Source organism: Saccopteryx leptura, chromosome 8 (genome assembly GCF_036850995.1).
Source record: "Saccopteryx leptura isolate mSacLep1 chromosome 8, mSacLep1_pri_phased_curated, whole genome shotgun sequence".
Lineage (NCBI taxonomy): Eukaryota > Metazoa > Chordata > Mammalia > Chiroptera > Emballonuridae > Saccopteryx > Saccopteryx leptura.
Genome location: NC_089510.1, coordinates 89,567,456 through 89,589,352, shown reverse-complemented (window position 1 = coordinate 89,589,352; position 21,897 = coordinate 89,567,456). Strand labels below are relative to the sequence as shown.

The window sequence follows — 21,897 nt, the reverse complement described above, 5'->3', positions numbered from 1 at the left end:
TCAGTTTTATTAAGTGACCAATATTTTATTGTTAACAATATTAATCAACAAGAAAAGACAGATACCTTTTGAGTTCTCTTCACAAGAAGCAGAGCTGCCGCTTAGATGATGGAAGAGGTCTGCTTTTCCCTCGGTGAGAAGAGGGTGCTGATGGACAGCATTTGCACACAGAAAAACATTCTGATAATCACGGAATGTGCAACTTTCATGTTTATGGATAAGCAAAAGAATAAAGTTGAAAGAAATAATATTAAAGAGTAAAAACTCCCAGCTTATTAAAACAAATATAATAAAACCTTAAGGGAATGAGACATTAATGTTGATTTAATATTTGTTTTACCCTCGCTGTGGGCACATTTCTAAATGACAAATAACAATAATATTATGGATTTAAAGGAAATAGGCAAACTGGGCCAACATTGATTTAACTACAAAATTTTAATTAAAGATTTCTTTTTAAAACTAGTCTGAAGTAAGTTCAGTTCCTTATATTTTTTCTTCAAAAGGTGGAGAGTTATCTTTCAACTCATTAAAATCTGATAAAACCAAGGTTTATAAAAAAAGTTTTATTCAATTTATTGGGAAGACATTGGTTAATAAAATTATATAGGTTTCAAGTGTATAATTCTATAATATATCATTCTGTATATTGTTTTGTGTTCACCACCCCAAGTCAAATCTTCTTCCATCAAATTAAGATTTTATATTTAAATAAACTTTTAGTTGTTCATCAATGAACTATAAAATACCATAGGTGGTGTTCGTTTTTCATTTCTAATGATGATTAGTCTATATCAGCATAGTTATAATTTAAGTAACATTTTCTATGAATTGAATAATATGTATATTTAATAACACCTGATATTTATGTAAGCTCTGTATAGTACCATCATAAAAACTCATGGACTATGCTTAATCAAAAAGGTTCTCTTGTGTCACCTATGACTCTTTCACTTTTCTTAGAAAATAAGCTGTAAGGGACCTCCAAACCCAACATGCAAAACTATTGCCAAACCATGATCAGCAACTTTTTCTGCCTTCTCTAATGTCATACAAATGGAGGTCAAAGCAAAGATAAGATATGAAATAATCAAATTAGAGAGCAGAAATGCCATTCTTTTTCTTGGTGATATGGTAGTGGTTTTATCTACCAAACAGAAGGTTGTTTATTACCTTCTGTCAAAATGGCAAATGTCAGAGCACATTTGCTGTTAGATATCTGGGACGATGTATTTAAACATGGGGTTTTTCAGATCTGAGTGAATCACATAGGCCCATTCCTGTTCCAAAATGCTGCCAGGGGCCTAAGTTTATCTGAACATATAAACAAAGGATTGGCGTAGGGGTTACTCAATAGAAACTTCATTCAGATGTTTAACAAAATTAATACTTTGTAGTGAAAACACCTGAAATCCTAGCTAAAGTCTCAACAGTAAAGGGACTTAGAGTAATTTTTAACATCACCAAAAACTACAATGGGATTTTGTTTTTCATTTGGAAATGACAAAATTCTACCAAAAAAAAAAAAATGGTTGTAAAGTGAACCATTATACTTAATTTAATTTATCAAACAATAAAATTTACTCTGGAAGTGGCCCACAATTTGGGAGTTCTTTTTGTGTCTCAAACTAATCATTAATATATCTGTTTTTATTTAGGGTTCACAGTAAACTGAAATGAGGAGAATCCAGAGTTATCATTAAAGAACAAAGCTCAGATGAAGTATATCAGCCTTGATCAGCCATTTCAAATAATAATTTTAAATTTAGAAGCAGTTATTAAATATTCTAGATATTAAGTAAGAGTATAAATATATCATTATGGACAATTATCTAATTATTGAATGTTGACAAATATTAACAATATTGTATACAAATTTAAACATGGCTTTAGTAAAATATATTCTAATATTAAAGTTTGGTGAATTTTTAATACGTATCAAAAGTGACTTAGAGGCTATAGCCGATTGGCTCAGAGGTAGAGCGTCAGCCCCGTGTATGGAAGTCCTGGGTTCAATTCTCGGTCAGGGCACCCTGCTTCAGGAGAAGCGCCCATCTGCTTCTCCACCCTTCCCCATCTCCTTTCTCTCTATCTCTCTCTTCCCCTCCCACAGCCAAGGCTCCACTGGAGCCCAGACGCTGAGGATGGCTCCATGGCCTCCGCTTCAGGTGCTAGAATGGCTCTGGTTGCAATGGAGCAACACCCCAGATGGGCAGAGCATCACTCCCAGGGAGGCATGCCAGGTGGATCACAGTCGGGCACATGTGGGAGTCTGTCTGACTGCCTCTCCGCTTCTAACTTTGGAAAAATGCAAAAAAAAAAAAAAAAGTGAATTAGAAAGACCTTACCTTTGTTGACTGTCTGCATTAGCTAACTTGACTTTGTAAGGCACGATATCTGCTTGGTCTTCAAATTCTTCTTCATAAGTCTTATTAAATGCATGTTGTATAATATTAGTATGTTCAATAAATGTATTATATATTAACTAGTTAACTTGTAGGTAATGTTTAGAGAATTTTATTCTACAAATAATGTCTAACCGTATATCATAGAACATGAGTTTCTAGAAGAACCCAACAAATCCTAAAGATATGTGTTGAGGGCATTTGATCTGTCAGTCATTTTATCATTATTATCTAGAATCAACAATAACAACTTACTTTTATATTGTAACTGCTCAGTGCCAAGTAGATTAGTGACTAGTATGTTTTTAGCTTTCTGGCCAGCATGTTATAAGCTTACTGTATGCCTCAAGAATGTAGATGCCTGACCAGGCAGTGGCACAGTGGATTGAGCGTCAGACTGTGATGCAGAGGACCCAGGTTCAAAACCCCGCAGTCTCCCACTTGAGCGCAGGCTCATCTGGTTTGAGCAAGGCTCACCAGCTTGAGCAAGGGGTCACTCAGTCTGATGTAGCCCCTTGGTCAAGGCACATGTGAGAAAGCAATCAAGGAACAACTAAGGAGCTGCAACGAAGAATTGATGTTTCTCATCTCTCTCTCTTCCTGTCTGTCTGTCCCTATCTGTCTCTTTCTCTGTCTCTTTCACACACACACACACAGGAATGTAATAATAAGCATACACATTATAAATGCATGTGTGTGCATATTTATTTGTTCAATAGCTTAAATTTTTTCAGAGAAAAAATAAAAGTGTTGCTAGGTGCATGTATACATGCACACAAATAAACACACATATATATCAAGAGCTATTAACCTAAGGAAGAAAATAGTGTTTAAAGAGGTACTTCCTACATCCTAGCACTTTTCTTTGTCTACAGTAATATAAACTACAGTAATACAAACATCAAGAATAAGTGTTATATTCAGCTACTAGGTGTCTAGAAAGGAAGAAATGTACTAAGTTTGTCACAAAAGCTCAGCCTAGAGCTCCAGCTCTCACTGGCTCTAGTTTTAGCGGATTCTACCTATTGTCTTCTAGAAGTTTGTCAAGTTATTTTTATACTAATTCCCTTAAACCTTTAAATTGGGGGTCCCCAAACTACAGCCCGTGAGCTGCATGAGGCCCACTGAGGCCACTTATCCGGCCCCCGCCGCACTTCTGGAAGGGGCACCTCTTTCATTGGTGGTCAGTGAGAGGAGCATATTGACCATCTCATTAGCCAAAAGCAGGCCCAGAGTTCCCATTGAAATACTGGTCAGTTTGTTTATTTAAATTTACTTGTTCTTTATTTTAAATATTGTATTTGTTCCCATTTTGGTTTTTTTACTTTAAAATAAGATATGTGCAGTGTGCATAGGGATTTGTTCATAGTTTTTTTTATAGTCTGGCCCTCCAACAGTCTGAGGGACAGTGAACTGGCCCCCTGTGTAAAAAGTTTGGGGACCCCTGCTTTAAATAATTTTTTCTCTTAAGTGGAAGATAATATTAAATGACATTCAAAGAAGTGAATGTATACAGATTTTATTAAACAGATACTACACTAATCTTTGTTTAAAAGCCTGATAACATAAAGAACTAAATAAAACAAACACTGAACTACATTTCTCTGTTAAAAAATAAAATGTCTTTTCATCTTCTATGCTACATGTTTTCAAAAAATGAAACATCAATGCAGAAATTTGCTGACAACACTAAAATAATATTGTTTTATTACTATCAGCATATTATTATGAAAGAAATCTTGTTGAAAGTAACATGAGTTGTAACTACATGTTGTGAATTTCCTGTTTGTTAAGTAATATGAGTGGTCATTATGCACTTACATCATCCAGTATGACTATTTTTACAGATGTTTCATGTCTCTCTATCCTTAATTCTTCCATAGGCAGAAAAAGAGTTGGACATTGTACTTTGGTCTCCACATCTAGAAAATAAGATTAGAAAATAATGTCATCAAAGAATATACTTTACCTGATAATTTCATGTCTTCAAATAAAGACCAAAAAAAATGATGTTCTCCTGTGTAGCCATACAAATATATAAATGTGGCTAATTTTCTTATTTCAAATAAAATACGCATTTTCTTAACATTTAATTTTTTTTTAAGTAAGAGGAGAAGAGACAGAGAGACAGTTTCCCACATGTGCCCCAATTGGGATCCACCCACCAACCCCTGTCTGGGGTTGATGCTCAAATGAACTGAGCTATCTTCAGTGCCTGAGATCGGCGGTCAGACCAACTGAGCTATTCTCAGTGCCCGGGGCCAACACTCAAACCAATCAGCCACTGGCTGCAAGAGGGAAAGAGAGAAGAAAGGGGGAGAGGAAGAGGAAGAGAAGCAAGTGGTTGCTTCTCATGTGTGCCCCAACCAAAGATCAAACCCAAGACATCCACATGCCAGGCTGATGCTCTATCCACTGAGCAAAACAGCTAGGACCAACACTCAACTTTTTAATGAAATTAGTTAAATTAAGGTGAAATAAGTCTAGAAAAGAGAAAGTAGTAAGTGTGCGTTTTGATAGGGAGATAAAGGGTCCAAAGTCCAGTTGAGAATGATACAGTAAAGAAAAAAAAAAACAGGTACTGATCAGTCTTAGCGTAAATAATTTGAAACAATAAATCTGAAAATATCTAATCAAGACTGAACTAACCATCACTCTCTTCATTACTTTCATTCTGAGAACACTGTACTTCACTAGTGGTTGTACACTGAGGTATGGATGTATCTGGTAGCCTGTTTTGAAGTTGCTCCTGTAGAATTCTACAAAACAAGAAGAAATTAAAAGATTAAAATACATTATCTAAAACTTCCCAGATATCTTTTATTTCAGAAAAGGAGTGAGTCTGCATAATTAATAACATATCTATACCTCTAATTCATGGAAGAAACAATGATTGCATAACAGAATCTTAATCCACGAAAATAACTTTGTTAATTAAGTTAACATAACCTAAGACTTCTAAACTAAATATCCCACTGTTATGTGTTTAGGATAAAAAGTAAAATTATGACAGAAGTCAGTGTTCTTGCAAAAGTCACATGAAACCCATTAAACATCCAACACTATTTACAAAAAAGCTAATTTATGAATGTGGGCTGTGTCTCACCACTTTGGCATTATAAATCCTAAGCGAACCTGAAGACCATTTTTCTAGGTTTCTACCAAGTTAGTAAGGTGATAAAATAGGGTCCCATGATATGAATATAAAATGTTTTGTGTCTGTCAATTAACAATGTGGTTTGAAGTGGCTCATTTCATACGGAAGGCAATGGAGCACAGGGATTCTCAGAGGTCAAGAGTGAGCATCAGAGGTTATTCACAAATTATTGGTAGGTTACACTTTTTAACCAAGAATAAAAGCATCTACAGCCCTTGTTGACCATACAAACTCATGAAGTCCCCAGATAAAGGTCAGGGCCTTCATAATGGCATTAATAGGTAACATCAACACATAACTCAAAATGTACCAGACTCTGTTCTAACTAATTTTGGGTATTAAAACTTAGTAGATGCTTAAATAGGCAATAGTGCTATTTTAATTTTACAGCTGAAGATATTAAGGCACCAAGAAGTAAACAAACTTGTTCAAAGTCATTCAGGTAATAAATGCAGAAGAGGAATTTGAACCCATCTGCCTTCCCAAGCCCACATTCATAACCATTACTCTATATTGTCTTCCTTTCGATTTGCAAAGGCACTAAAAAGTTGATAATTTCCTGGCAATCTAGGGGTATGTTCCTTTCCCAGTACAGGTAACGTATCTATCAGCTTCGTGTCTTAACAAATTTGATGAGCTAGTTATTTTATATCATATTTTAATCAAATAATTAAAAAACAAAGGTCAAAGACAAATTGGCACCTGGCCACCAGAAATCTTTTTCCAGTTTGACATAGACCAGTTTGGCATTTAAATTCAATTGTAGATACACATAAATGTACTATTGTCCAAATACTTCTTTTTCATGGAGTGAAAATATCTAATTTTTTAACTAAAGCCCTGAACCAAAGACTGACAGAGTCTAGATAGTAAAGTATTGGCACTAAGGAGCCTAATAGAGTGTTTATTATAAACTCAATATCCAGATGAGAAAATGTAGGCCAAGAGTATTTAAGTGATTTGCCCATAAACAAACAACTAGTTAATCAATAAATTAAAGCTGTGTTCTGGGTACTTGAATCCTGATCAGTGTTTTGTTTTTTGGGTTTTTTTTTGTATTTTTCTGAAGCTGGAAACGAGGAGAGACAGTCAGACAGACTCCCGCATGCGCCTGACCGGGATCCACCCAGCACGCCCACCAGGGGCGATGCTCTGCCCCTCCGGGGCATCACTCTGCGGCAACCAGAGCCTGGGGCAGAGGCCAAGGAGCCATCCCCAGCGCCCGGGCCATCTTTGCTCCAATGGAGCCTTGGCTGTGGGAGGGGAAGAGAGAGACAGAGAGGAAGGAGAGGGGGGTGGAGAAGCAAATGGGTGCTTCTCCTATGTGCCCTGGCCGGGAATCGAACCCGGGTCCCCCGCACGCCAGGCCGACGCTCTACCGCTGAGCCAACCGGCCAGGGCTGATCAGTGTTAAAAAAAATGTTTTACTTACTAAAACATCACGCCAGATAAAGAATAAAATACACTTTAGGATTACTTTAAAATTTAAATAAATATTTATAGAATATTGACCAATTCACTTGAGGAAACTTGCAATGAATAGTTCTAAATGTATTCTTTGAATCTGTTAGGCTGTTTGCATCAGAATGAACTAGGAAGATCTTTTTTAAATGCAATCTCATATCCACCCTTTAAAACACTGATTTTTAGATTTGTCCAGGGTTAGGTGGAGAAATCAGTATTCTAAAAACTTACCTTGGATAATTCTGATGATTAGCTAGAACTGATAATTAAATGTAATGAAAAGAGTAGGGCATTTTGAGTGGAAAAACCAAACAATTGCTAATATCCACCTTTAAAGTACTCTAAATACAGAAGCAGACTTCCCGGCGGCCACACCGGTGCATGCACTGGGCCCCGGCTTCTGAAGGGCCCCACACAACCCCAACGGTACACATTTTTCTATTGGAAGGGGTCCAATATTTTCTTCCGAGCCTGGGGCCTCAACTAACCTTAATCTGCCTCTGTCTAAATACAAATCTTAAGCTCTCTTTCATGAAACTTTCTAGCATTTAATAGATCTACTAGAGATATTAGGATAGCTATTAAGATCTGTCAACACTTATATATTGGTTCCACATAAAATATATATTATACAAATCAGAAAAAAAAGTACAAAACAAAATGTAATGAAACATATTATAAAATATAATTACAGGCAAAGATAAAGTCTTAACTATGATCATCATTATCAATATGGGAAATTTTCAGAAGCATAGCATCAGAAATGTTGTAATCGATTTACAATTAGAAACTTGTAAATTGCAAATGTATTGCCCTGCACTAGCATCTATAATTAAGACATAAAGTATTAACTAAAAAAAAATGATCAGTGTTAAAAAAAATGTAACTGTAAATAAGGCCCTAGTATGTTCACTAACCATTATTTTCTAATCAAGATATTTGCTAAAATTTAGTATTTAGCACATAACTCAGCACTTCATGAGCCCATGATTAAAGTGTTTTGTATGTGACCAAACGCAAATGATGGTGGTCATTTAACAAAATTGTGCTTTTATTATATAACAAGTTTAATGTGAAAGGTATCAAAATGCAGCCGCCATAAAACAGAAGTGACCATAATATTACTTTTATAAACTAGTTCTTAAACTAGAAAGAGGTAATCGACAAGTACATACTATGAGCTTTACACCTTAAGGACTGTTAGAGCATTATATTTTAAAAGAGACATAGACAACTTAAACAGTATATAGAAATAATCAGAATTGGATATGAATGAACTTAAAACCCAATCACAACACCACAGTGGGGTTGATAGAACTACACACCTACTAAAGTGACCACCAAAAGAAAAGGAACCAGAAAATATCAGGTACTGGTAAGAAGAAAGAGCCACTAGAATTCTCATAGATTGCAGGAAGGAATGCAAAACTACGCAGTCCTATGGAAAAGAGTTTGGCAGTTCCTCAGAAAAATAAAAGTACACTTACCATACAACTTAGCCAGCCCAGACCCAGGGGATTAAAAAGCTATATTTAAACAAAAGCTTATATGCAAATCTGTATAATAGATTTAACCATAATTACAAATATTAGAAATCAGCAGGTTATTTTTAACAGTTGAATATGTGAACATCACAATGATGAAATAATACTCCACAATAAAAAGGAATGGATTTTGATTCACACAAGAATATGGATGAATCTTAAACAATTTTGCAAAATGAAAGACACAAATGCTGCATATTGTACGATTTCATTTACATGACACTTAGAAAAAGGCAAATGTGTTAGGATGAAAACAAAACAATGGTTGCCACTGGTTGGGGAAAAAGAGTTGACTACAAAGGGAAAGTATGAATGAATGTTGAGGTGATGGGACTGTCTATTTGGGACTATGGAAAACACAGGGTTCTAGGCATTGGTAAAAACCCAGAGAGCTCTACATGAGTAAATGCTAGTCAAAATTTAAAAAGTAAAGTAATACTGGGGAACAAAATTTTTGTTGCATCCACAAAAGCACTTGTTCTTACCTAATTCGAGTGTGCTGATCTCAAATCTTTCATTAGTTTTTCACAGTAAGCTACAGTTTTTTTGCAATTCAAGATTTTAGGTTTTCCTCTTATTGTAAAATTTTCAACATTTAGTTTAACATAATGAAGTAGAATGTCTTCTTGGGCATCATCTTTGTGAAAATATAATAATTTATATAATGCAGTAAATAGTACACTAATAAACTAAAAGATATGATTGCACCAGAATTTGTCTACAATTTCAAAATAGAACATATTAAGACACTCATTTTAATCATAAAATTTGCACAAAACTTATTTAAATTCTATTCAGGTAAAAATTTGCATTTGTAGCTCTTGTGTTTGGGTACTTGTTGAGGACAATCTCGTTTGATGCTCCAGCAGTAGTCTGCTCATCACTAACAGCTCCAAGGTTTTCGGGAAATTTATCAAGGTGACTGTTCAGGAAGTGAATCTTAATGCTCATGTTACATCCAATGTCGTGGAAAGCCAACAGCATCCTTTGAACCAGAAGTTCACAGTTTTCTGCTTGTTTGTTGCCAAGGAAGTTCTTTGTAACTGCTACAAAACACTGCCATGCTGCTTTCTCCTCCTTATAAATCTTCCTGGCAAATTCTTTGTCACGTATGGGGGTTCAAATTTGAGTTCTATCAAATACACCTGCTTTTAGCTTTTCAAAAGACAAGGCAGAAAAAGCAGAAATAATATGTTGAAAACATTCACTTTCTCTATTCAAAGCCTGAACAAACTGCTTCATTAAGCCAAGTTTGATGTGAAATGGGGGAAAAATGATCCTGTCTCGATTAACTACAGGTTCATTCACAGTATTGTGCATCTCTACTTCCAGAGCTTCACGTTTCAGCCACTCCTTCTGTGTTCAGTGTTTCTCCCAAGCTTGGCTGTCCCACAATCACAGAAAGCAAGGATACTTCATGAAACCTCTCTGTTGTCCTAGCAGGAAATTTACCATTTTAAGATCCACACAAATGATCCAGTTATGCTCCTCATACTTCAGAAAGTCGAGGACAATTTTTATGTCATACTTACTAAGTCATTCAATTCAGGTTGGCTAAACTGCTGATGGGTTAATGACTGCTTGGCATCAGAAGAAGACCCTTCAGATTCTACAACCATTTCCTCATGCATCTTATCAAAATACACTTGATCACCATGTTCACTTTCTTCGTCCTTAGAAGAAATAAAACCATTGAAAACTGGAACCGGGAGTGTCTCAGCAGAGTGTGGGATAGGTCGTGTTGCTGAAGAAATATTAGGATATGTGATCATAGGCTATTTTTTCTTGCCGATGCCCTTTCTATGGATCAGACAGAAATAACAGTCACTGCTGTGGTCCTTAGGTTCACGCCAAACCATGGGAATACCAAAAGACATTCTTTCCGTTTTCCATTTGTCCAGTCACAAAGCACTTCCTCACAATTATGACACACAATATGAGGAGCCCAATTCTTCTCTTGATCACCAAGAGGAACTTAAAAATAGGCAATATATGCACATGTCACAAATGATGAAATATTGTGCCTTTGATGAAGTGTGTAACAGCCACATATATAATAGAAGGTGTCAGGACTATTCTTACACTTACACCTACTCAAAGTAGCCATGATTCAATCTTAAAACAAAATTAGAGGGTGTTTTTATCAGATAATAATTTTTTACACTTAAAAACAACTATAATTATGTAAAAGTGATGTTTGTAAAACATTAATTGCCTTGTGGTTATGTTCAATCCAAGGGTCGTTGCCCTTTAACTCCAATTTAAAAACCAACACATGCCATTAACTGTAACAAAAAGAAATTAAAATTGCATAAAAACTAGAGCATGCATCAAAAAATGGATTTCAGATTTGGAATCAGCAATGCAGACATATATAGAAACAGTTCTAAAACCTCATGCAACAGAAAATGAAAAAAAATTGTTCCCCCGTGAATTTACCATTCATTATAATTAATGAATGGTAAAACTATTCTAAAGGAAGTGGGCAAGAGATGAGTATTCTGGCCAGAGCAACTCTGGAAAAGGTTTTGACTGGATGCTATAGGCTAACAATAAAGAGTACTGTACATAAACAATGTATTCCAGTTGGTGAATTTTTTTTCACAGTGATAATAGTAATGATATATACTGATGTTGATAAATTAATACATATATCATAGATAATGAGAGCCAGATTCTCACTGTAGGTAAAAGAAACTACAAATAAGGAAAGAGAGAAAGTCAATAAACCACATGATGCTGGTTTGGAGTTGGAGGTATAAGTGTGAACTTTTGTTTACTTTACTAGACATTCAGGTGAATAGATACAGATATAAATTTAGATGTGTATATACACTGGGTTGAAATTTATATACATATATTTTCTAGATGTTCTCTAAGAAGGCTTAAGATCTGTGACACCTGAGTAGCAATGAGCACAGCTGGAGCCCAGATATAGGAGTCCGAATACAGTTCTCCAAAAAAAAGGACTCAGACTCTTGGAGAAATGATTCTTGGATTGGAACAGGTAAGTCCATCTTATAGCCATAAAAATGAAGAGATGTTCAAAGCAAACCAATCAGCAAACAAAACCATGTTGAAAGAAAATAGGAGTCAACCTGAAAGAGCTCTTGATGTTCAAAGTAGAAACTAGTATTTGAATCACAAAATAAAGAACAATAGTATTGGATAGTAATCCAAAAAATCAAATATATATGAGTTCACAAAAATATTCAATTGAATAAATAAAAAATATATTGTTCCTTCAAGAATTTCAATAATAAATATACTATAGAAGAAATGAAGGAAATAGTAAATCACCAATAGATCAGGGAGTAGTCGGTGCTGCAGGCGAAATCTGCTGAAAAATGCTAGAATCAGTAGATGAAAATGAAAGGAAAAACAGAACTTTGCATTATCCAAAGGTATCTTTTGTAAAATATTCAGGTTGACTCCTCTTTTCTGGGATGGAAATCCCACCTTCTAGACACACTAGAGCAGGAGTCCAGACTTCTGGACACACTGAAGCAGCAGTCCTGCCCTGTAGCTTTGTTGAACAGGTGGGCCCAAAGTCTGCGGGTGGTTCTGACCTCACGGCTTTCGATAGCTGTATTCCTGTGGCGGCTCTGTGCTGGGTCACATGTCTATGACTATCCAGTGCTGGAATCTGATGGCTCTTCTGGTCTAGGTTCACAGATGCCAGCACTGAGAGTCACAGACATGTGACCCAGCACAGAGCCATGAGGGCAGAGCCACCCAGAGACTTTGGGACTTCCATCCCAGTGGGTCTGGAGGGCACGGCATGGACAAAGGGGATCATTCTCAAGACTTGAGGTCTAATGGAATATGCCCTCTTGGGTTGCAGACTAGCTCAGGACCTGCTTCTTCTTTCTTATTTCTCCCTTTTAAAACGGGTAGATCAATCACATGCCTGTCCTGCCATTGTCTTTTTGGAAGCACATATCATGTTTGATTTCACAGGTTCACAGTTAGAGTGCAATTTACCTCAGAAGAAATCATACACTGAGTATCACCCAGATCTGATTTAGATGACATTTAAATAATAATGTGGATGTTAGACTTTTGAGTTGGTGCTGGAATGAGTTAAGAATCTTAGAGTTATTGAAATGAATTAACATATTTTATATGAAAGTAGGAAATGACCTTTGAGGGACCAGGAGCAGAAAGCTCTGTTCTGAATGTCTGCACTCCCACAAAATTAATACAATGAAATCTTACCTCACGGTAATATGATAGTATTAGGAGGTGAGGATTTTGGAAGAAGAGTAGGTCATGATAGTTGAGCCTTCATAAATGGAATTAGTGACCTTATAAAAGAGACCCAAGAAAGACCCCTAGCCCCATCTGCATATGGGTACACTGTGAGAAGACAGGAATCTATGAACCAGGAATCTGGTTCCCTGCAGACACAGAGTTTGCTGGCATCATTATCTTGGACTTCTCAGCCTTAAGGACTGAAAAATACATAAATGTTGTTGGTTAATAATATTTAATGTTAAATTTTAAACTTTATGAAATGGTGAATCTAATTATAATAATCTTTGAATAAAATACATTTGAATACTATTAATAGCATTATAAAATTAAAGGTCTAATTAAACTTAAAAGTAGATTCTGAAAAATATAGCCTCAGAAGGTTATGCTAATGTAAAAATCTGAGAGCAGTATCTTCTTTTCAGTTTTTATTTATCACATTATTTTGCTATTACTCAAACTTTATACAGTTTTGTGCTTTTTTCCATATTTATATTTATATTTTCAAGGAAAACCCTAAACTAATGGTGCATTATATACATAAGTAAAATTAAATTTCTTATTAGAATTGTAGAACCTTCATGGAGACTTGATATTACTTTAAAATTATTTATGAAAATGTAAGGTATACATATATAAAATTGTTATGAAAAAGCATGTCACACAAGCAAAAAATCTTTAGATTTACAAGCTTTTATATTTATTAATGCTGTAAAAATTCAATAAATACCTTCTTTGTTTTTTAAGCCATAATTTTTCCATATAGGATATATTGTCTTCTTTATATTCAATATTAAGTGGTTCTCTCCAAATTTTCAAATCTGTTTGCACTGCACATTCTTTCAGTGAGTCTATAACAATGAATATAATATGAAAGTTAATGTAACATAGGCTATAAATTATTGTAACCACTCAAGATACAGAACTCACCACATATGCTCTAATATTTATCTATAATCAATAGTTCTGGGCTTAAATAATGCAAACGTGTTAAATATAGATGATTTATTAAATGACTGTACAGACAGTTTTCTTCAATAATCCTTTGAAATGAAAGAATCTTATAATTCACAAGGTTTTTAAAAGCAACTAATTTCTTTAAATGCTAAAGACAAATACAAATAGATTCATTATATATTCTATAAACAGACACTAACATAAAGGTACATATTACAGCCACTGACAATAATATTCACACATTATGGAAAAACCAAGTAAAATAACTCAGAATGGCACCTGGGGGAGACAACAGTCTTCATGAACTTATATCTATGTGGCAATTTACTTCCAGACGCTTAAGATGTTTCAAAAGAATTACCAAATTAAAACCACTATTTACAGATATTTAAAACTGATGGAGATTTCTTGGAAGAAATAATGAGAAAACTTAGGAATTCAAAGGATATCAAGCTAAATGGCCAAGAAACATATGGAAAGATACTTGATATCATTTGCAATGAGGTATGCAAATTGATATACCATTGTATCTCTATCAGACCAGAATAAATATGATTATTGAAGTGTTGGTGATAATGGGAAGCAGCTAAATCTTTTATACACTGCAGGTGAGAGTGTAAACTGATACAAACATTTAGGTAAATAATTCAGCTTTATCTAGTATATTGAATACATGCACATCCAATCAGCTATTCTGTTCCAGGAATAGATATCATAGAAATGTGTGCACGTGTTCCAGGAGACCTGCGCAGAATATTCACGACAGCATCATTTGTAACGGTGAAAATAAAAAATCAATCCAAACAATCATCTACATTTAAACAGGTAAATAGTGCTATATTCATATAACAGAAGACTATTAAGCAGTGAAAAATGAATGAAATAAAACTATGCACAGCTTCCTGGGTAAATACCAGCATATAATATTCAGTGAAATAAACAAGTTGCAAAGGAATACATATACCAGCTTTTCACTTACTAATGTTCAAATTTATGCAAATTTAACATTATGTTGTTTAGAGATACATACATGCAGAAAATCAAGGGAATGAAAAACCACAAAACTCAAGCTGGTGATAATCTCTTGGAAGGGATGAAGGGAGAGTACAGGTGCTTCCTGTTTCATTTTTCTTTATAAGCTATATAAACTTTATAAATGTTATTTTGTATCTACTTAATATCTTAGGAAAAGGAAAACATTTACTAACACACACATATATATAATAATATACACACAAATAATAATATATATAAAATACTCTGGAGCAACAACAATCACATATTGTATCAACAAAAGTTTTCATTTTAATGATTTCTCTCCAGCAATTACACTTGACCTCAACTTCTTTAAGACACTAGCCTCCATTGGTTTCTATACTAATGCACTATGCCAGCATTCCACCTATATCTATGCCACTCTTTATCTTCTCCATAGGTTTGTCTTTCCAGGCCACTAAATGTAACACCTCTCTATTCTATTGTGTTAGAATACCCTCCCTTGCTGTCTAAGGTTTGGCCAGACCCACCTGCCTTCAGTTCCATTAACACAGTATGTCCCCTCTTCCATCATGGAGTTTTTGCATGTGCTTCTGTCTTTCCCCACTCTCCAACTCATTTATTAGACCTCAGCTCAAATCTTGGTGTTTCAGAAATCTCTTTTTTGATCATCTGTACCTCAGAGTCTTGACAAGAAAAAGAAAACTTAACTTTGAAAATGAGGGACTAACTCATACCATGTGTTACAGTGATGGGGATAAGTGATGTTGCAGCACCAAGAGGTTGAAATAGTGGAAAGCTGTTACCACCCCTAGGCTTGAGAGGACTGAGCAAGAGAACTATTGTAAGATTTCACTGAAGAGAGTTAATCTGAGTGATGTTAATAACATAGATAAAGAATGCAGTCACTGCAAAATCTCAGCACATCAATATGGAGGAGGAGAGTTAATGCCTGTCTCTTTCTTCTCACCCTTCAGTGTCCTGTTAGTGTCTCTAGTTGGCCAAATCCAATTAGAAGCCAGAGAACAAAGAATCTCAGGTGACATAATATCTCGAGTTTAAATTCTCAGAGCACAGAGTAAAGCAGATATAAAAGAGACTGGATCTGGAGAGACAGGGTCTTCTTATTTTGCATCTAAACAACCGTTCTCTCTCTCTCTCTTTCAGTCATTTTCTTTGAGAGTAAATAAATGTGTGAATCACAAGAAAAACACAAAACACAAAGTTTTATAGGCACTTTGTATCATATGAAGATTTTAATTTAGTGATACTCCCAAGTGCATCTTAAATTAAAATGTTAGATACCAGTATTACATGACATATAAGACTTCAAGAAAAAATGAGGAGAAAAACAAAGCAGTTATTCAACACAATATTTTCCGGCTATGGTCACCATTTTAGCAGCTAGTTTTGAGGCCTAAGTTGATTTGATTACCATAGTCTCCTTCTTCCACCACTCATTCCATTCCACCTGCTATCTGCCAGCACCTTTTTACCTGGTGGAGTGACTTAAATCTTCATTTCCAAAGGATCTAAGACCATACAAGCCCACTTTTCATTGGATTCCTACATTTTCCCAATGAACATTATTACTGAACACAAAAAGATTAATAAGTGTGTTATTGAATAGTTTCCAAATGAAAGTCTGTCTATTCTTTATTGTGTAATAATTCAGCTGTTCTTTGGGTCTTGATCTCAACCAACATAGTTGTACAGCAACCCTACCTAACCATTGGTGTCGATGAGACCTCAAATGTTACCTGTTTAATAGCAGCATGACTGAAGTTGCACATAATATACAGCACCCGATAGGAAAAGCACTCCTACCTCATAAGACATCATTTCTCAGCTGACACCTATCCGGGAGCTTCAGCAGGCCATTCCATAACACTATCAAGCCAGCTGCTTCTGAAAACACTGCACTTGGTAAGATCAATAAATACCATGGATACTTGCCTATTGCTGTATCTCTTTCATAATAAAATGAGCTTCTTGGTCTGAGACAATGTGTGAGATACCACGGTGATAAATAAAGCTTCTGTAGGCAGGCATTCGACAAGCAGAGAAGGCACATCTGTGTCTAAAATATGTAGCTTTTCCCATGTGGACGAACCTCTGCCTTATCCATGATAGAAAGGGTGAAATATAACCGCCCTTTAACAGATGTTTACTGTTTACCAAATCCCCTGAGCACTGCCATCAATCTAATGTGCAAGCATGATCATCTGTGCAATATCAAGGCCATCAAGTCCCTCTGAAGAGTAATGCAGGTCTTCCATGAATGGTAAAGGCACACCAGTATCCCTGCCCATGTTCCAATTCTTTCTAAATATCTTTATTGACAGAAATAGAAAAGAATTCATTTAATAGGTCAAAGATCAGCAAATCACAGTACACAGGACAAATCTGGCCCTGTTTTTCACGGCCTTTGAGCTAAGAGTAGTTTTTACATATTTTAATGGTTGAAAAAAATTTTAAAAATAATGACATATTCTGACATGTAAATATTATATGAAATTCTAATGTCAATGTCCATAAATAAGGATTAATGGGCCATAGCCACAGTCATTTGCTTAATGTATCATATTATAAAATATGTAGGAAAAAATATTTGAAGAGAGAAAATGATTTAGTAAAAAATCCAGTTAAAACTGGAAAGATGGTATCTGATACCTTAATATTAGAAATTATACTGTGTTATAAAGGGGAATAATCGAAGAGTTCCTTTCCTGAAAAATAATAATATTGGATAATTTCAACTATGATACATTATTAAAATTTATTACCTGAAATTTTATTTTCCATGAGAAGTAGATGTCTCTACAAGATTCTGAGTAATAAAATTACCAAATTAAATACTTTTAAAAGTATGATTTTCTTCAAGAGATACTAGGAAACTTAAAGATACTGGATGTACAGTTCAGTCATCTAGGTCATCAGTGTCTAGAAATTGGATGTGAAAATCATCAAGAAAAAATAAAAACACAAAGTGTTTCTTCAAAAAGAAAGAAAAACAGAAGACAAATCAATTCTCCCCTGAAGTTCATGGTAGTATATATATTTAAAGTGTATTTATTAAGACATATATAAAAAAATTCATTACTTCCCTATTGCACAGATCCTCCTGTTTTATGTTTTGTCATTACAATTCAATAAAGAAACAGTGTTCTGACAAAAACTTTCTGCTAGGAGAAGGGGAGCTGAAAGAAACAATTCCCTATTCAGTTGGGAACCTGAATTTACATAGGTAACAAAAACAAATATCCCCAAAGCCCAGTTTAGGGGTTCTAGAAATATTAAACCACAAACCAATGGTCATACAGTCCATATTCTTTTGAGGAGTTATATCAAACTGCTATCCCAGTGTTAATATACTGCTCACAAAAATTAGGGGATATTTCAACGCTTCATATTTATTTTGAAATATCCCCTAATTTTTGTGAGCAGTGTAGTTTTAAACATAGTATTTATATTCACAGAGAAAGGGGATAAGTTCAGCTTTATTTTACAATGTTCAGTTTATAAAAATAGCTATACCTGGTGTTGCTGCAGGTAAGTTCTCTTTCTCGCCATGATGATGTCGGGTTCTCCATTCATTTAAAACTTCCTGAAAGGACTGGGCAGAAGCTTCTTCATCGAAGGACCCTTCACACAAGAGCCTGTCTCTTGGGTTTGTACATTTTCCTGTTTTTGTTGGTAAAACTTCCATCTAAACCAATTAAAAATGTATCTAAGTATGCTTTACTAAATTTTCTATATCTTAAAATTCAGATAGCACTAATTGTTAGGCAAAGTCATACCCTTTTTAACTTAAAATATAATGTTTTTAAAGTTTTACTTATTTATAGGCTTTACTGGTTTCTTTAAAACCATATAAATACTGGGGGGTTGGGGGAGGAGGGATGGGGTGAAGAAGGAGAGAGGAGTTAGGGGAGGGGAGGGGCACAAAGAAAACCAGATAGAAGGTGACAGAAGACAATTTAACTTTGGGGGAGGGGTATACAGCACAATCAAATGTAAAAATAATCTAGAGATATTTTCTCTCAACATATGTACCCTGATTTATCAATGTCACTGCATTAAATTTAATAAAATAAATAAATAAATAAAAAATACCCTAAAAAAAAACAACAAAAAACAAAACATATAAACAATTATAAATAGTCCCTTCAGAAATTATTAGAACTGGAGGCTGAAGAACTGAGGATTTATCATGTTATTCACTAGTGTTCCATGCTTGAGGGCTTACTGTACCCAATGCCTGGAATGATCTTTCTCCACATCTCCACACCATCATTCCACTTATTTAATTTGGTCTCTGCTCAAATGTCACCTAATCAGAGAGTAGGGGATGCTCCTGCTGATGACCCTAAAAATACAGACTCCCCCCGTTTGTAATCCCTTTATCTCTTCTTTTCCTCAAAATAACTTACCTCTGGGCCCTGGCCGGTTGGCTCAGCAGTAGAGCGTCGGCCTGGAGTGCGGGGGATCCGGGTTTGATTCCCGGCCAGGGCACCTAGGAGAGGCGCCTGTTTGCTTCTCTGCCCCCCCTTCCTCTCTGTCTCTCTCTTCCCCTCCCGCAGCCAGGGCTCCATTGGAGCAAGGATGGCCCGGGCGCTGGGGATGGCTCCTTGGCCTCTGCCCCAGGCACTAGAGTGGCTCTGGTCGCGGCAGAGCGACACCCCAGAGGGGCAGAGCATCGCCCCCTGGTGGGCAGAGCGTCGCCCCTGGTGGGCGTGCCGGGTGGATCCTGGTCGGGCGCATGCGGGAGTCTGTCTGACTGTCTCTCCCCATTTCCAGCTTCAGAAAAAAAAAATACAAAAAAAAATACAAAATAACTTACCTCTGTGTGAATTTACTCTACATATTTATTTATTGTCTCTCTAGCCCTATTAGAATGTAATGTAATCAGGGAACTTTCCCTCCTCAGTGCCAGGAGCTGTGCTTGGCACAAACTGGTAATCATTAAAAGTGAGTTGAATGAATAAATAAATGCAATAAATGCATATGAAATACCATGTGCTTCTTAAGGTAATGATGGGGGAGCAGATGAATTCAGTACAAAAATATAGATCCACTGTAAATGCACAGAAGAAAATAAGAATAGAATTTGGCAGTTATCCACTGAATCAGAGAAAAGGTCTAAATGAAGAAACTAAAGCAAAATAAATTCCACACCAGAGCAGAATTATCTAATGTGGATTATCTATACTGGTATTAACTTGCTCAATCCCCATTGTGTAACTTCTAGATATAAGAGTAGATTCCTCTATGCTCAGTCCTTAATTGAAAAATAAACAAGCAGACTGTTAGAGTGCAATTGAGAGAAGATTGTTAAATATATTATTAAAAAATTAAATATAAAGAAAAAGCTGTTGGGAAGCTGCCAGATGCCACGCTAGCTGTTGGCCGCAGACGCACAGGTTAATAAGTCCACACAGAAGCAGGGGCAGGGAGCAGGCATCTACCTCAGACAAGCAAGAATTCTATGGGCAAAAAGTGGCAGGGGCAGCATTCCAGGGCGAGGGAATGATACGTAGACTAAGACATGGAGTCAAATAGCACAGTGGCATAAAACTGGAAGTAGTTTATATTTTTACAGCCAAAAGTAGGATATTAAAAAATATAAAGGGGAGAAACACAAGCAGGGGCAAATCATGAAGGATCCTGCCTGCCATACAGAGAATATTAGACTCAAACTTATCGGGAACATAAAGCCATTGCAGAGTCCCAATTGTAGTGTGTGAGTGAGAAAGATTGGGCAATAGTGAGTGAACACAAGGAAACCAATAAAAATGTTACAGCCATTTGGCAATAGCAATATTACAAATGCATAACCCTCTTCACTTAGGTATTTCAGGAATTTATTATGCAAATACACATACATATGGAAAACTAACATTTTTCAAAAATTATTCTTTATACTATAGTTTGTACTGGCAAAAGACTCAAACAGTGTAAATGTTAAGCAGTGGAAAACAGATTTTAAAAATTCCACTGGCCCTGGCTGGTTAGCACAGTGGCAGAGCATCAGTCCTAGCATGCGGAAGTTTCAGGCTCAATTCCCAGGCAGGGCACACAGGAGAAGCTACCATCTGCTTCTCCACCCCTCCCCATTCTCTCTCGCTCTCTCTTCCTTCCCTCTCACAGCCATGGCTCATTCAAGCAAGTTGGCCCCCTGGGTGCTAAGGATGGCACCAAGGCCTTGCCTCAGGCACTGAAATAGCTCGGTGGCTGAGCAAAAGAGCAAGGGCCCCAGATGAGCAGAGTACTGCTAAGTTAGGGAGCTTGCCGGGTGGATCCTGGTTGGGGCACATGTGGGAGGGAGTCTGTCTCTCTGCCTCCCGGCCTTTCACTTATAAAACAAATAAACATTAAATGGAGTATATTACAGCTACTATATAGAATGAGAAGGGTATAGAATGTACTTATATGAATATAAAAATATTTTCTTTAGTGTAAAAAAGTATGTTTACAAAGGGCAGTCTGCAAAATATATTCATATTGGTTTCAATAAATACCTATATACAAAATTGGGAATATTTTTGATTCCTAGAAGGGGAGAGAATAAATGAAATTTACACTCTGTGAACCTTTTGCACTTTAAGTAAAAGTGAATGTCAGTATTTAGAATAACAATAAGAATACAAATGACCAAGCAGTCAAGAGAGTTTTTAGATGGTAGACTGCATGTGACATAGTAACTGGTTGGACATGCAGAAGTGGGAGAGAAAGGACTGTAGAAAATCACTGTGCTTGCTGGCCTGGGAAGCCGCGATAGATAGGCTGATACCAATAGTCAACATCTATAGGTTTTGGAGGAGAAATAATGAGTTCAGCTTGAAAACAATATCGAGTTTAGAAACACGTGGGAAGGAAATTACAGGTATCCAGTAAGCAAGAGGTGAGTAGACGAGTGTATGTATGTACACTGCACTAACAAGCATTGAAACTCAGTGCCGACCTGTGGTGGCACAGTGGATGGAACGATGGAGCATCGACCTGGAACCCTCAGGTTGCGGTTCAAAACCCCTGACTTGTCCAGTCAAGGCACATATGAGAAGCAACAATGCATTGATACTTCCCACTTCTACCTTTCTTTCTCTTTCTCCCTTTCTCT

At 36.1% G+C, this 21,897-nt stretch overlaps 1 protein-coding gene across 1 annotated transcript in view; it reads right to left on the bottom strand.

The window, feature by feature from the left end:
- The window catches only part of ZBBX (zinc finger B-box domain containing), a 143,716-nt gene that overhangs the window by 44,499 nt on the left and 77,320 nt on the right, over window positions 1-21,897 (bottom strand). The window contains exons 7-12 of the mRNA XM_066346930.1: window positions 18,315-18,486; window positions 13,555-13,675; window positions 5,055-5,164; window positions 4,227-4,327; window positions 2,349-2,428; window positions 66-202 (exon numbers count right to left, since the gene is read on the bottom strand). Coding sequence (XP_066203027.1) covers window positions 66-202; window positions 2,349-2,428; window positions 4,227-4,327; window positions 5,055-5,164; window positions 13,555-13,675; window positions 18,315-18,486 — 721 coding nt within the window. The remainder of the gene's footprint in view (window positions 1-65; window positions 203-2,348; window positions 2,429-4,226; window positions 4,328-5,054; window positions 5,165-13,554; window positions 13,676-18,314; window positions 18,487-21,897) is intronic.